The sequence below is a fragment of the Labrus mixtus genome, chromosome 5, assembly GCF_963584025.1.
Source record: "Labrus mixtus chromosome 5, fLabMix1.1, whole genome shotgun sequence".
Classification (NCBI taxonomy): Eukaryota; Metazoa; Chordata; class Actinopteri; order Labriformes; family Labridae; genus Labrus; species Labrus mixtus.
Genome location: NC_083616.1, coordinates 5,171,948 through 5,187,863, shown reverse-complemented (window position 1 = coordinate 5,187,863; position 15,916 = coordinate 5,171,948). Strand labels below are relative to the sequence as shown.

Genomic DNA, 15,916 nt, shown 5'->3' with positions numbered 1-15,916 from the left:
AATACCTTTTCTGTGAACAAAGGTTTAAATAGCGAGTCCTATGATGCGTTTCAGCAGAACTATGCTCACTTTACCTTCTTTGGTTTCATTTATTGAAAACTTAATTTAATTTTGGTCCACTCCCTCTAAAACAAGCAATCCCTGAAAAATACTGACTGCTACAGCTATGGATCTGTCTAGAAGGTCAAAAAGGTGGTACAACACTATCTCTTATTGTTTCTGTAAAAACAAAATAGATGTTGTTGTTTTTCTGTGCACGTTGTAAATCTCAGAGTTGCATTAATCCTCTGTTGTTTATTGGTTTAAGCTCAACAATGTTAACTTTTTGCAGGTCTTCTTTATACTCTGTTGTTGTTGGTGAGTTGGTCATTTCCTGGAAAAAACATAAAAAATGTTGATGACTCATCTTTCTCTCAGGGACTTTCACTATGCATCCAGCATCCAATGAAATGCTTTCCCCCTTCAGCACTGTTTCCCCTTCACCATGACAACAGTTCTGTCAGTTTATAGTCCTGAAAAGAGGATGAAAAGAAGTACTGAGAATCATTTTGTCACAATCTGCCATTAACTTTGTCTAATAAAATCAATATAACTCTTTTTGGATTGTGTTTGTCTAATCCAGTGCTGATTCTGCATTTTTGTCAGCTGTGTCTAGCGAGACAAGCAGCTTTACACACAAACACATGCAAGCACACACTCTCGGTGTGTTTACATGTAGTTAGGAAAGTCTAGTTATTGACAGATTTGTTCCTGCTGCTATCACTGCACGGAACAAGCTGTAGCCATGTTTGCACATACACCTTATATATTCATTTATTTATGGCCAAAACGTATTTGTAGCCTGCCTGGGGAGATTATTTATTTGTGTTTTAATCGATCTTATCGGTGGAGACTTCTCTTTCACTTATGCCCTGATTGGTGGAACCTTGAGTGCTTCTATAACTTTAAACTGTCAACGACTGAAAATGTATTGTGGAGTAAAGACTTCCTAAAAAAAATAATGTGAAGTCTGACTCCTTCTGGATTTGTTGTTCTTGTCTCTGTGATCACACGGACTAGATGGAACATGTTTGTCTCACTCAGCGGCTTGAACATATATCAAGATGTGTTTTTTTTTCTCACGTGAACACCTCCCTGTTCAACTGTAAAGGCCCTGACTCTCCAAGGAGACCGTCGGTCTGTTGGTGAGCGGTTGCCCCCCACTAATAAAAGACCAAGGGCTGCTAGTGCCATTTTTAACTTTTTATCAGACATTATGACATTGTGGGTAATAATCAAATCTGCTATGGAGAAAATGAACAGGATTTTTACTTCCGGCACCACACTGTTGAGCTCTATAGCCCTGTCACCATGTGGGTTCAGAGTGACGCCCCTGCCCACTAGGTGTATCAAGACAGAGTGTCGTCGCAAAATACAACTTCATAATAAGACTTTCTATGGCCTAAAAAGAACAAACACAACAAGCAAATTTACTTTGAAATGGATAGCAGAATCGTGTTTTTAGTTGTTTATTAGCTCTCGTCTGCTGCTGTCTCTGTCCCTGAAACAGGACGGGACAGCCGGGGGGAAGTGTGTAGACATGCAGGGAGGGGGTAGTTTGGAAGAGATGGTTTGTTTTGATCTGAAAATCTGCTCTGAAAGTCTCATAGGAAGACTTTAAGGATAATGTCCAGAGGTTTGAACAATTCTTGTCCTGTGTGTCAAACCGTTCAGGCTCTCGTCTGTGTTATTGTGTTTGACAAAGACAACGTCAGGAATCACAAGGAGAAAAAGGTGGATCTGATTTAGTCATGAGAAGAGGAACCTTGAATTAGATCAAGAATGTCCAAAACACATTCAAATGAAGTTTCATCAGGTTAAGACCTAAACTGCTCAAGTTTGAAGAACGTTTACTCGTTCCTATTTCAAGAGTTCTCCGGATATGTTATAATTTCTACACATGTTTTGTTTCGATATTATCAAGAAGCAAAGACATGTTAAGTAACACATCTGTTTCTTTATTCATTAAATGCAATTAACGAGACATTTCTTAATTAATCAACATTAAAAACAACAAAATCACAATAAACAACTTTAGTGAGTAATGCAGGGTAATGTCTATATTAGTTTTATTTCTCCTTTTGAAATTGATCCTTCATTTGATTATAAGGTGAGTAGCTGATCAACTCTTTGATCAAAACTTCTGATATGTATCTCTAGTTAATTCTGAGGATTATTTGCTTTTTTTCTAAATTGATCATAAACGGACCTTTTGGTTTTAATCAATGGACTTTCTGTAAATCTGTAATTTTATGGACATTACAGAAATCATACACAGATTATTATATTTCATACAATAAATCAGAAAATCATCGTCAGCTTAAACTAAGTTATGAATAGTTGTAAGTTTGTTGCAGCCTTGAAAATGATACTTGTGAAATATTCAAACATACTATATGTACTAACGTTTGCATTCAAATATCTAAAGTAATAAAAAAATCACTAAACCTAGTTCTTACATTACCTCAAATATCTCCAACAGTTATCCAAGCCAGAGAAATCCTTAATTTTATAGTTGTAACGAGACGTTTCCTGTTGCGGCAACCACCATGACAGTGCCGCCATGAGAGACACGACATGTTTATTGTTGCCGTGGAAACACCAGATGTGACGTCAAAGACCACTAGATAATGAAGCCGGAACTTAAAGCTGCCATACTATTGCTGTATGTGCTGCTTTGATAAAAACCTCATGTAAATGATACTTGGATATATCGTCAGTAAACATATTCTCATTCTCAGGTCAATTTCACCCGTTCACCTTTACTACATCAACGCTCAGTTCAATTTCATCAGGGGTTAGCAGAGAGAACTCCCATGATTCCCTGCCAGCCTCGACTTCATCTTTTGTTATTGTATTGATTGAGAGCCCCCTGGTGGCGGGATCTACAGACTGTGACTTTAATCTGAATATCAGTAATATTGAGTCATCCTGTATTAAAGAGATTTGTGCTTATTAGAAGTTCCTAAAAAAAAAAAAAAAATCAAAAAACATATAGGCAAACAAACAATATCAGTGAAGAGTGGGTGAGATACCGTCAGTGAGTATCCCGAATGAGTCCGCTCCAGCTGCACTCCACCTCGTGTTTTCCCCCCCTCGCTCTCTGCTGGGGTGATTACTCTGCTTTACTCAGTTTGGTCCCCAGAGAGCCTCACACACACACACACACACACACACACACTCCAAAACACATGCTCACACACACTCAGTCCCAGAGTCCCAGGGGTCGGGCATGGAGGTGCTGCTGCTCCCTGAGAGTGGATGAGTTGGAGCAGCGTGGATGGAGCGCTGCGTGCTGCTGGATGGACTGACAAGCTTTGATTTTCACTGACGGGGAAAAACTCTGCAGACCTTTTAAACATGGAGTTAGGAAGAGTTTGGTCCAGACATCAGAGGACGCTGTTGCTCATGATGATGATGTTCAAACTGGGTAAGAGAGCAGCATGTGCACTTTACTAAACTAAACACAGAAACACATTTATTTATAGATTCATGCCAAACATCACATTAGAAACCTGTTTTAACTTTATCAGTTAGAAAAATATTCACAATTGCATTAGCAGTGGTTGCTTGTGTGTGTGTAACCCTGCTTGTTTACAAAATGTGTGTGCATCATGATCACGTCTTGATATGTCTGTTTAGAAGCAACACAGATCAACACAGTGGAAGTGAATTTTTTTTTTTACTTTTGGAGGAATTTACAAGGAATTGCTAAGACATTTCCTGGCAAAAAACAAAAAAACAAAGACATTTTTGGTAACTTTCAGGCAAAAAATAGAAAAGTGTACTTAAGAATACACAGATCTCTCTATTTTGCTCCGTGAGACGTTTTAGTCAATGCATTGAAAACCAGCCAAACATACATTAAAATGACTTCATGAGCAACCACATGGTACATTTGGTGCCCAATCACAAATTAACTATGACATATTAATTCAACGTGTTATCCGATCCAAATTACAAAGAAACACCCAGGATTTAAAGTGTCACGGATTTATTAATTAAAAGCATCAAAGTTTGTGATGATGATAGTTTCAGTAACTTTGACCGAAGTGATTAAATGAATTGAGTATTCATTTGATTGATTTATCTGTGTTTATGTACAAGTTACCACCTCATTTGAGAATCTGACTTTAGTTTCTATGTCTCCCTGGTTCCCCTCAGATAATGAACTAATTAAAGAGGATCTAAGTCACTGCTTGGACTCGCTCATGTGCTGCACTAGTCCTGGTGTGTGTATGTGTGTGTGTGTGTGTGTGTGTATGTATGTGTATGTGTGTTTCTTGGTCGACCCCTGCACCTTACAAAACCCAGTTGACCCATTTTTCCCGCGACCTTCGTTTGTGTGGAGCGTCTGAAGCTCGTTTAAACGGAGGCCGAGCGGAGGCAGGGATTGGCTGAGGTTGGCATTGTAAAGGGTCTCCATGGTAACGAGCTGAGCGTCCGGCTGCACTGCTGCACAGCTTTTTTTGTCTGGGCTTTGAATGGAGATTGGAGGGGCAGGGGGGTGGGGGGGTATTAAGAAGAAGGAGCATGGCAAGAGACCTGGCACACTGAGTTCTTGAGGGTATAAAGAAAAAAACGGAGGACCAAAACACAAACCGAGAGCAGAGAGCATGTGATAATGAAGACAAATGTGACATCATTTAATTAATGTGAACACTTCCAAAAACTTTATTTCAAAGAAAAACCACAAGACTGGAGAATTCTGCATTTTACTTCCAATCTACTCAGAGGGAAAGCTTAAAAAAAGTTGATGAGGGGAGGGATTTAATTGGAAGGGGACCCAAAACGATGCAGACTGTGAGCTTCAGTAAAATGAAGCTGGAACAACAGCAGCTTCAGAAAAGAGAAAACATCCTCTGTAGAGCTCTAAAGGACTGCCATCTCCAGATGATACACACAGGACATGAGGCTCTCAGTGTAAAGCTACCTCAGCCCAGGAGGATATGTTCTGATAACAACCCAGAAAAGTTACAAATATGGTTGATTATTAGGGTCCACAGTAAATATATATGTAAAAGTTAACACTGATAATTCATTACTTCATATTTTAAGTTTTTAAAATCTCTGGATGCTCCAGTTTCAGAAATGATTCCTAACTGATCAGTAAAAAAAAAAAAAAAATGTAGTTCCCTAAACCAAGTGGTAGAGAATCTATTTGATCTTAGTCGGAGCTACATATTTACTTCTTGCTTTTAGGGCTTTAGCGGCTGTAGGGACAAAAGTTTTGCCAGCACACTTTTTCTACGTTCATATGTTTTTCAATTCTTAAAAACAACTGATTTGTTTTCTGCCTGAACTTAACAGCAGAAGTCATAGAAATCAGAATGATGATAGTTGTTGAAAAATGATTTATAATTTTATATCCGCTCACACATTCCCCCCCATCGGTTTTCACAGAGGAAAAACTCAGACAAACAATCCAAGTTAACCTGCCATGTAAACAATGTTGTTACACCTGTTTTAGATATTATCAATAAAAAGAAGGGAAACTATCATGCTGGCATAACTTTTCCACCTGCATCTTAGTCATAAAAACAACAGAAACCTTGCTTGTTTGTTTCCTTTGCTTCTTGGGGCCTCTGTAAAGGTGCCTTTTTCATTCCAAAACAGAACTCTATTCCCCCCCCCGAACCAGTCAGACACTTGTTCCTGAAAGCGATGCAGCCTGTGCAGCGGCTCACACAGGAGACAAAAGGATGTGCGTCTTTGACTCAGTGTGTAACTGTGACTGATTCAGGGAGGATTTCTGCATTTTTTCGTATAAAGCCGAGCAGGCACCTGCTGTGGAGCCCTCGGAGCACAAAGCTGAACCCGGGTAGGGCTGCCAGACTCTCGTGGTGATTCAATAAAATTCCTCTGAGCTCGACTTGTGCGTTAGCCAGGGGCTTCCCTTTCTTCTGTGATTCATAGTCCTGCTGCTGCTTCCTCTGCCCTGCAGCGTGTCTCTGTGGTGACTCTGTGAGGCTGTTTGCGTGACTCAGAGCAAACACTTTGGTCTCACTCCCCTCCCAGCCTTTTGCACCTGCCAAGAGTGAAAAATACACTAAAGAGAGACACACTAGAGAGACTTTTATCAGTGTGTCATCTTTAAAATACACTCATCTGCAGCTGATTGGGAAACCAAACACTTCTAAACACTGGTCACAATGTTTGCCACGAATAAAAATGAACTGATGGTTTGAAGTTGTGTGATAAAATGAAATGTAAAGGTCCAATCTGTAAGATATCTACTGAGTTAAATTGTAAAATTACCTTACTATATCATCAAACATTAAGGAAACATGCTATGTTGAAGTACTGACAACAGCGGCCAGTATGTCCTCCTTCTAACTTTACATCCTGGACCTGAATGGTCTGTTTTTGTTTTGACCAGAGAAGCGTTTTTAAGGCACCCCCACCAACCGTTTTTGACGCCCCTCGGTTTGAAACGCATACTGCAAACCAACAGGCGTTGCAGTGATGGAAGCAGCAAGAGAAGTGGTTCAGATAGAAGTGATTGTACCCGACCTAAAAAGCCTCTGCATGTTTCTAATAAGCTCCACGAGCAGAAACGTGCTCAAACTAGGATCAATATTGGAGATGCTTTTGAAAAATGGAGAGAGGTTACAGACTGAAGCTAAACACTGAAGCTTCAGTGTCCACGACATGGTAACCTGAGTGAGCATCGTCTCTAGGGAGGAGGTGGTGGGGGGGAGACAGCTCTCTACAATTTTTTTGAATTTGGACTGCAGTACCCATTTTAAACACTAGGTGTCAGAGTTACATATTGCTCCTTTAAATAACAAATAAACTTTGAGCCAGTGCTCTTAAACATGGTTAACTGATTGCTCTACTCAGTTCAATTCAAAATGTTTTCCTAGCTTGACAAAAACATTCTGGCATTTCACTTTCATGTTTCAGTTATTGATAATAAATATGAAATGTTTGACTAGAGTGTTGGTGTGTAAAAAGTAATGGATGTTAAATACAGCAGAGTATACAGATAATCAGGCTGATTTTGGGCCCTGATTTCCCCCCTCAGAATAAAAGTCAGGATTTTTTGATGGTTATAAAGATTATCCTGTCTGATTTTTACATGTCATGTGTGAGGTGTGTTAAGAGTGATCCAATCTTCGATGAACGTCAGGTGTTCTGTCGAATAGTGTTCCTGTGTGGGTCGGTAAGGGAGCATGATTTGATATGGGCTGTTCATCTATTGAGATATGCTTACTCTCAAATCTTTAATAACGGTTTGATTATAGAGTATCAACATATGCTTACCGATTCCTGCAAATGCAGCGAGTAATGGTGACTACAAGGGATTCTATATTTGAAAGGAGATATTTGTACAAATAATAATTGTCCGATACTAGAGTACCAAAACTTGCTCCCCATACTCAGACAGAATATGAAGTGAGTATTGAATGAATATAAAATTATAGACTTCTGATATCATTAATAAATAAGGGATACAGATCGGCTCTATGACAGCATTTAACAACAAGGCAGCACATCTTGACATAACACCGGGCCACACTGATACTCTTGTGTAGGACAGCTGAGCATGTATACTGTGTCGATTTTCACATGATACCAAAACAATGGCCAACTGAGGAGTGAGCTAACTGGAGAAGGAAGCCCCACAAACGCAGCAAGATCCATTTTTACTCACCTCCAGCTCGTAATGTAACATGTACAGCCCATGTTTGCGTCACCTCAAAAGACTTTATCTACAGTTTTTTTTCTTTGTGAATTTTCAGTCACAAGTAGTCCAAAAACTCTGCATTATAGCCAACTCCTCCTGCTCAAAAGTTGTGAGAGATTCAGCAAGATTTTGTTGTATTTCCCGTTTTCAGTCAGGACTGTGCTGCTTTGAACATAACGTTGCTCACAACACACTTTAGGAACAACACTTTTGTTTATCTTGAGGTCTTTCACTTTTTCTCACACCTGTTAAGATTTTAACTAATGTTTAGTGTGGGCCAGGCTTTAGCAGTGTCTGATCAGACTAAAACATAAAGCTTGCACTCAAGATTCCACATTTTCACAGTTTTGGACATGCAATAATAATGGTTTAGTTTTGAATAAAGACATACATAAAAAAAGTTAATCTCCAACTAAAGTACTTCACTTTACAGATGTAGTGTATTTGACTTTACTGAAATCTTAATAACTAGACCCATCCATTGTCTTCGACAAACAACCTCAGTGAATTTAGGTGCTCTTCACACAATTTACCAACTCATCAGTGCATCAGAGCGACATGATAGAGGGCAACATCCAGGAAGGTCACTAGTGGTGAACTAACTGCGACATATTTGGAAAGATCTGGCCTCTGACAGAGCTGCTTCATATGACAACTTCAATGTTTTCTTTATTCGCTGCAAGACACATTTGAGGCTTTTGATTTTGGGAAAACTGGCAGAAACATCATCTTAAAAAGTATCACAGAGCGACAAACCAACAGCATGCACTCCCTGCTTCCCATCCGAGGGATCAGTGAATGTTTACGTGAAACCAAACCCCCTCTGAGGACCCCCGTTAGTTTGATCCTGACATCCCTCTACCTGCTAACAGTGATCAGCTCTGCTCAGTGTTACTGCTGGTACCAGGCGGTGCCAGGGTGTCCACTCTGTCAGGCCATAACCGTGATCTATGAAGTGCTCAGCGATGAGCATGAGGGTGTGCTGTGTGTAGGAGGGGCTGTTATCAGCCCGCTGGAATGTGTGAGGGGTTGATGGGGTTTAGATGGAGGGGTGAGGAGTGAAGAGACCCCCGTTGTCTCTGTTCCCTCTCTTCTTCAAGGAGTCAGATTGTATGTAGTGCTGGTTAACATGTACTGTTCTGACTGAGTGAGGCCCAACCTGGGTAAGATCTCTTTCACAAGGGGGGGGCAAATAAATAAGAAAGAGTGAAAAAGAAGAAAAGATGATGTCAGCACATGTGAGAGCCAAGGGAGGGAGGGATGAAGACATGATGCACGATGGAGGAAATGACACCTCTGGTGAGGAATCACAGCTGAGATAAGGAGGAAGAAACATGGAAAACATTCACTGTACCATCAAATCTGGGTTAATCAACACATTCTTTAACATTTGGCACACTGCAGGAAACATCCTTCACGGAACATTAACCCCCAAGGTCCTCAGAAAAAAGCTCAGAAAAGCAAATTCAGGAATTCATATTGAATAGTCTCGAACCTTTTCTGTGCAGAAGCATCACATGTTACAGCTTAGATTAAATGGTCAGAATATGCTTGCAGCAGGCATAATTATGTGTGATCTGTTGAGAAAGAGTTTACAGCAGTAATTTAATAACTTGGATCGGTGTTCTGTTTAAAAAAAAAAAAAGCCCCGCTCTATAGAAGCTCGAAGAGGCAGGAGAGAATAAATCCATTCTCAGGATGCATTTGTAGGATTTTTAGGCAATTCTTTTTAGAAGCATTTTTTGACTATGTCCGACAGCTAGGGTTGAATGACATATCATTTTAACATAATGTCATCATGCAGGCCGTGCAATGCCAATCATGTGACCTGAAGCACTTCATGGTGCCACTTTTCTGTTGTTTGATGCAAATGAAAAACTTTTCTTGACGGTGAGACGGTGAGCTTTTGTTAAATCAGAAGTTACTTTCACTGGGCTGGTTGTGCAAATTCAACATAACTTTGAACATCGTTGGAAATGGTTCATGGATAAGTAACACGAGCGAAATGTTTATTTTCTAGTTTATAATGAAACCTGTCACTCCTCCTGTTCTCTCTCCACACGTCTCTACTTCTGTTTGTGTGTGTGTGTGCGCGTGTGTGTGTCAGTGCCGCTGTCAGAGGGCTGCACTCAGTGTGTGAAGAAGAAGAAAGGAGGAGGTTTAGACTTGAAATTAGAAAATGACTTAAAGACACAAATGATAAAAAAGATGATTGTTAGACGCTGAATCATTTTTTAATCACAATATATTGAGCAGAAATAAAAAAAACATTGCAATGTCCTTTTCTCCAACATCCTGCACTTAATAAGCTTTCCACCAACTTGGCAACTCCGCCCACTACAACAAAGAGAAGGGTATAGTTTGATATGGTTATGACATTCACTTGGACTTACTCATCACAAGGAGTGAGCCACATTTTGAAAAGAGACTTGGAATTTATTTCTTAAACCTTGCTGTTTTCTCCTGAAAACAAAACTAATCTTGGCAAATACCGCCAGAAGTTCAGATCAGTAACTTTTCAGCAGCGGATAAATAATCTGTGCACATTTGCTTAGGGCAGCAATAACAAATTAATTTTGATTTACTGAACATTTTTAAACTTTACAGAGTGGAAAAAAAGTAATTGTTTAGTCCAATGGTCTATAAAGTTATTCCAAAATGAGAAGTATAGACAAAGGCCAAAAAGCATTAAAGATTTCCAGTCATTATAAATTCACTTCATTGCACCTCACTCTGACAGTGTAAAGATCACCCAGTGCACTGGGACTTGTTACCAGTGTTTAAATTTAAACAGAGGAACAACAAACGAAACAGCACCTCTCAGGATATCTCAGGTATGGAGAGCAGGGAGGCGGTGGGAGGAGGAGGAGTGAGAGGCTGATGCTCTGTGTTAGAGGAGATAAAGGAAGTGATAATAGCAGCTGCTTGTCAGAGGAACTGAGGATGTTAAAGAGGATGCAGAGGGGAAATGAAGGAGGTGTTATGGGGAAGAAATAAACACATTGTTGCTGAGATGATGTTGATGATGATCTCCTGGCAGAGGAGTAAAGTTTCCATATTCTATTATCCAAAGTACCCAACAGTACAATGGTTCGATAGTCTTTCTCCTACAACTGCAAAGCTTAATGAATAAGCTATGAAATGCATCCTTGCTTGAGTCAATGTAGTCTCAAAATTCAATGTTACTGTATAAAAATAACAGCTAAAAAACAAGTGAAGCTGAACTTTTAAGGTGGACCATATAAAAGGCACCACAGGTGATTTAAGGTACAAATTTTAAAACATCCTTCCTCTTTGGAGCATGGCAGCAAAATATCAATTCAATCTTAAACCACACCAATGGAGATGTATTTTTTGATAAGCATTTAAAACAAAATCTCAATCCAAACAGAAATAATCTCCCTCCATTTACACCTGAAAAAAACATATCCCACTGTAAATGAACTGCTGGCATTAAAGGCTTTTTTTCTGAACATAGTCACATAGTAGCACGAAGAATAAAGACAGGACACTTTATCCATCTTATGCATTCCTGGAAGTTTCTTGAACATTTCAGGAGGACTGGCCCTGAAATCCTCCTGATCTGGTGGACATGCACCTCACAGCGGGAGACTATCCGAGCCAGATGGGAGGAGGGGCGGGGGACTAACTGAGGCCAGACATGATAATGAAAAGAATGACACAAAAGTGGCAAACAAAGCAGTCCACCATGATGAGAATATTTGCCTCTATATTATTGCTATGTGTAGTTCAACAGAACCACAATACTGGATAACAAAAAACTAAATGCAGCAGTTTAATTAAGTGCATGAAGTTCACCACAGTCGTGTGCATACAGTCTACGGACGTGCATCTAACGCAGGGAATAAACGTCACCACCCCCTCCCCTCCCCTCGCTCAAGGTGAATTCTCCGGATCACATCTTGCTGTGTTCTCATATCAGTTCACTAGGGGGCTTACAGGATAAACTCTGTTTGTGTTCACACATGCAGCTCACCTCAAAAAACTTGAGGAGTTTTGTGCAAGTCTGACCAAGACTTTTGTGACCATAAACTGTATTTAAGAAGTGTATCTAGCTAGTGGTGTAGTGGTGCCTGAAGAAATGGGTATACTCTTCATTTTTAGCCCAAATGTTTTTTTAAGTTTACCGTCATGCAGACTATAAACAGCCTCTGTTATAAACAGGGACATGTAAGACTACCCTTGCATAGTCAGTACGTACTAGCCAATCAGAGACAGAGGATTATCCCTTCACCATCCTAGGAAGAAAATGACAGCATCCTAATGAATGTTGTCAATCAATGGTGTGGAACAGAGGGTATAAAGAAGTGAGTGCACCCTATGGAAACTTTAAAATAATCGGGTATACTTATACCTGCGTATGTCTGGCACTACACCACTGGATCTAGAAGAATTTATACTTTATTGATCCCGCGAGGGGAAATTCGTTTTTACACTCTGTCTAGTAAACATGCTACACAAACATGAACTGAAGTACACACACATGCACAAACAGGATCCTGTGGACATGCACTAATGGAGAGGTCTCAGAGTGAGGGGGCTGCCCTACGGCGGGCGCTCCTGAGCTTGTGGGGGGGGGGGGGGGTTAGGTGCCTTGCTCGAGGGCACCTCGGCAGTGCTCAGGAAGTGGCCTGGCACCTCTCCAGCTACCAGACCAATTTCTGGACTTGGTCCGTGCTGGGACTTGAACCGGCAACCTTCCGATTCCCAACCCAAGTCCCTACAGACTGAGCTACTGCCGCCCATCTAGGTATTGGGTTCAAAAGTGAAACCAATGCAGAAGTGTCTAAACAACATTGTGTCTAATAATCAGCAGGAATACAGAACAAAGTTTGGTTGCAAAACCATGAGTGAGAAATTTAGCCTACTACTCATTTACATTCAATCCTCATATATACTTCATGTCCAAAATGGTTAATTATGGTTTGTAATAAACAAGATGAGGATGGACAAAACACCAACTTAAAGCTCCAACAAAAAGCCCACACAGCAATAGGTGATACAATGTCTTTGGCATCACTGTGGCTACCTGTGATTGACAAGTTGCTGCCACAGAGACCAGCAACCAGGATAGAGAGGTAACAATACATGCACCCTCTTGTCAAAAGATGATACTTCTTACTAAAGAAAATCAAGATTTAAAGCAATCAACAAGCCAGTACAGTCTGCGGTTGTGTTTGACAAGACTTGACCAGAAAATGAATGGGACTACCTAAAAGTCTCTGTTTTGGCCCCATACACACCAAAAGACAAAAAGATGTTTGAACTTAATGAGGGTCTGCAGCGCTTTCAAAGGTCTCAGTTAGGGGTGCGAAAACAACAGCGTATGGTGGACATTAGCCAACATTTTGAGTTTTGAAACAAAAGATATCCTTAGGGTGATGGGGATGGTAATAATGAAAGTTGACACTTTGGGGAGAGGTTAGGTCAACAAGAAAGTAAAAAAAAAAACTTGTAATAAGTTAACACCAAGAGATGTGGTTGTAATAATGTTTGAGACCAAAACATCCACAACCTCTTTTTTTGCCATAAAACTAAAGGTTACTAAACTGTCTTACTCTGACAGATTTACACATTAAAATAAGAAACTACGCTGTTCCTGTTTTCCATAATGTCATTACTGTTCCACAGAGCCCCGTCCCACTAAGTTACAAGCACTGCACTTTGTACAACCGGTGGGTGACACTTTCATTGGCAACCCTGACAGCTGCTATAGCTTGGCCGTGTAATAAGTTTACTTTTAACACCATCTGCCGTGACCTTATGTCCAGAGGGTCTTCATCTCCAGATTGCTTTCTAAGCACCTCTAAAGGTCAGAGTTATAGGAATGCCCATTGTACGACCCTGACGGTAATGCAGCTAAAGCTTAGAGGGGAGAGACAGTAAACTGTGTTGTTAGCCCACAGATTTTCTCAACACCTCCAGCCTTAAAAGTTGTTCTTTCACAGTTTTGTAGCTTCATTTCAGGCTTTTAGCAAAACATAATCAGTGTATGACCATATGATAGGTTCATAGAGCTCTGGACCTTGTGATAATTCTCTGTAGGCTTGTGAACTTCTTTACAATCACTCACAGTTCTTATATTTATTAGCATATCAAAATAAGTGCTGGACTGTTTAAAGTCTTCAATCTGCTTCAACAGATGTTAATGGTTGATACGGGATGAACTCCACCTTTGTGTTATTGGGGTTTAAGGTGTTCTGTTGACCTAAGAAGTCAACTGCACATAAAATGCTGTGGTTAAGGCTGACAAGGAATGACCTTAAGCTATTTTAGCTAGCTGCCCCAATGGTGGAAAAGTATGCAAGGGACCCTGCACTAATGAGAAATTAGGTATTCTTACGTCACAAAACCATTATAGCTGACAGCTTCAACTTTTGGCATTTTAAAGTTTAGTTACTGCAATCAGTCTTTGCATTGCCTGGACTGGTTTCAGTGGCAATACTAATGCAAATCGTGACACCCACATGTGGAGTCAATGGTTAAATCAGCATTATTGTTTTGAATAATACAGTTAGTTAATTGGATAGAAAGATATATAGAAAACAAACAAAATGTACAGTACATGAAATTACATCTGCAATAGTCCAACGGTAAACTGGATAAAGTCAGAGAAAAGGGACGCTATGCTGGTCAGCTAATCACATCTGTTACATACACATCATGGATGGGAGTTATTTTATACAGTTTTGCAAATGTCTTAATGCTTGTGGTGATGATAACTAACCTTCTTATCTTTAATGCCTGTCCCACCATCCTCTTCCTCCTGGATTAGTCCATCTCAAACAGATTTGTTTGGTAAGATGGGAAAAGACTTAAATCAGCCAGAAGGATCTTTAAGCAGACAACACTTCACTTCCAGTGGTCTGCCATGTTTTTTTGGTCACATATTTTATTACTCCAATGATTATCTTTAAATAATGTTTTTGGCCTTTGTCTATATTGGATAGGACGGTGAAGAATGATAAGAAATGTAGGAAAGAGGGAGTTGGGGTTGACCAAGCAGCAATCTGCAAAAAAACAGTTCCTCAGTTCCTCAAGTGTTCACTTGAGGCTGGCTCCACAATTCCTAGAAGTCCCATACACACCCCTTTACAATGTTTACATCCTGGTACAAAACCGATTTTGGTCTGGTTCGTAATAGTCTCTATTGGCACACACTGTACTGGGGATGATTTTTGTTTTGATTTCACAAAGGATATGTGTTATGCTAAATTAGGGGCGTGACGGTTAAGTCCTGCTAGCCCATTCACTGTATACCAGACATCCCTGTTTTATCTGTACTTGACACAACAATAAGATAAGAATATATAACCTCCTGGTATATTTATTAAAATAGTATTGTTGTCTTCCATTCCAGGCTTTCTGTGCACAGCAGCAGCAGATAAGTGTTTATCGTCTCCCTGCAACAATGGAGCCACCTGTATAGACCACATGGGCGACTATGTGTGTGTGTGCCCCAAAGGACCAGTGTGGTTCATGGGAAATAACTGCAGTGAGCTGTACGACGCCTGCATCTTTTCAAATCCGTGCAAAAACTGTACAAGCACACCAGGAACCGACAAGTTCACCTGCCACTGCCCCGACGGCTTCACAGGACTCAACTGCACTCAGGATGTAGACGAATGTCAGAGCAGCCCCTGCATAGGCCTCCGCTCCCTCTGCGTCAACAGAGTCAATGAATATTCCTGTCATTGCCCCCTTGGGTTGGGAGGAGAGAACTGTCAGGATAATGTCACTGTTTGTTCAGAGGACACATGCCAGAATGGGGGAACCTGTATGGACATCCCTGATGTTGGGTACCAGTGTCAGTGCGCTGCTGGGTACCAGGGGACGAACTGTGAGGAGGACATCGATGAGTGTCAATCTGAGCCGTGTCAGAACGGAGCCATCTGTAAAGACGGGGTAAACGCCTATCAGTGTTTCTGTGTGCCTGGATTTCAGGGCTACCACTGTGACCTGGACATCAACGAGTGTGCCTCTCGACCCTGTCAGAACAACGGCACCTGTCTGGATGAGGTGGACCACTACAGCTGTGACTGCGCTCCTGGCTTCAAAGGTAAGACACAAGAGATATGTCAGGGTTAAGACGTGATGGGTTTTTAGAAAATAGAAAGCATTTTTTTTTATGGGAGAATCTGGGGTTAAACGGCTGACATTAGATAT

At 40.6% G+C, this 15,916-nt stretch overlaps 1 protein-coding gene across 1 annotated transcript in view; it reads left to right on the top strand.

Annotated features, from left to right (window-relative positions):
- Window positions 1-3,251: 3,251 nt before the first annotated feature.
- Window positions 3,252-15,916, top strand: part of LOC132973799 (protein crumbs homolog 1-like) — a 34,502-nt gene continuing 21,837 nt past the window's right edge. The window contains exons 1-2 of the mRNA XM_061037408.1: window positions 3,252-3,469; window positions 15,111-15,809. Coding sequence (XP_060893391.1) covers window positions 3,400-3,469; window positions 15,111-15,809 — 769 coding nt within the window. The 5' untranslated portion in view covers window positions 3,252-3,399. The remainder of the gene's footprint in view (window positions 3,470-15,110; window positions 15,810-15,916) is intronic.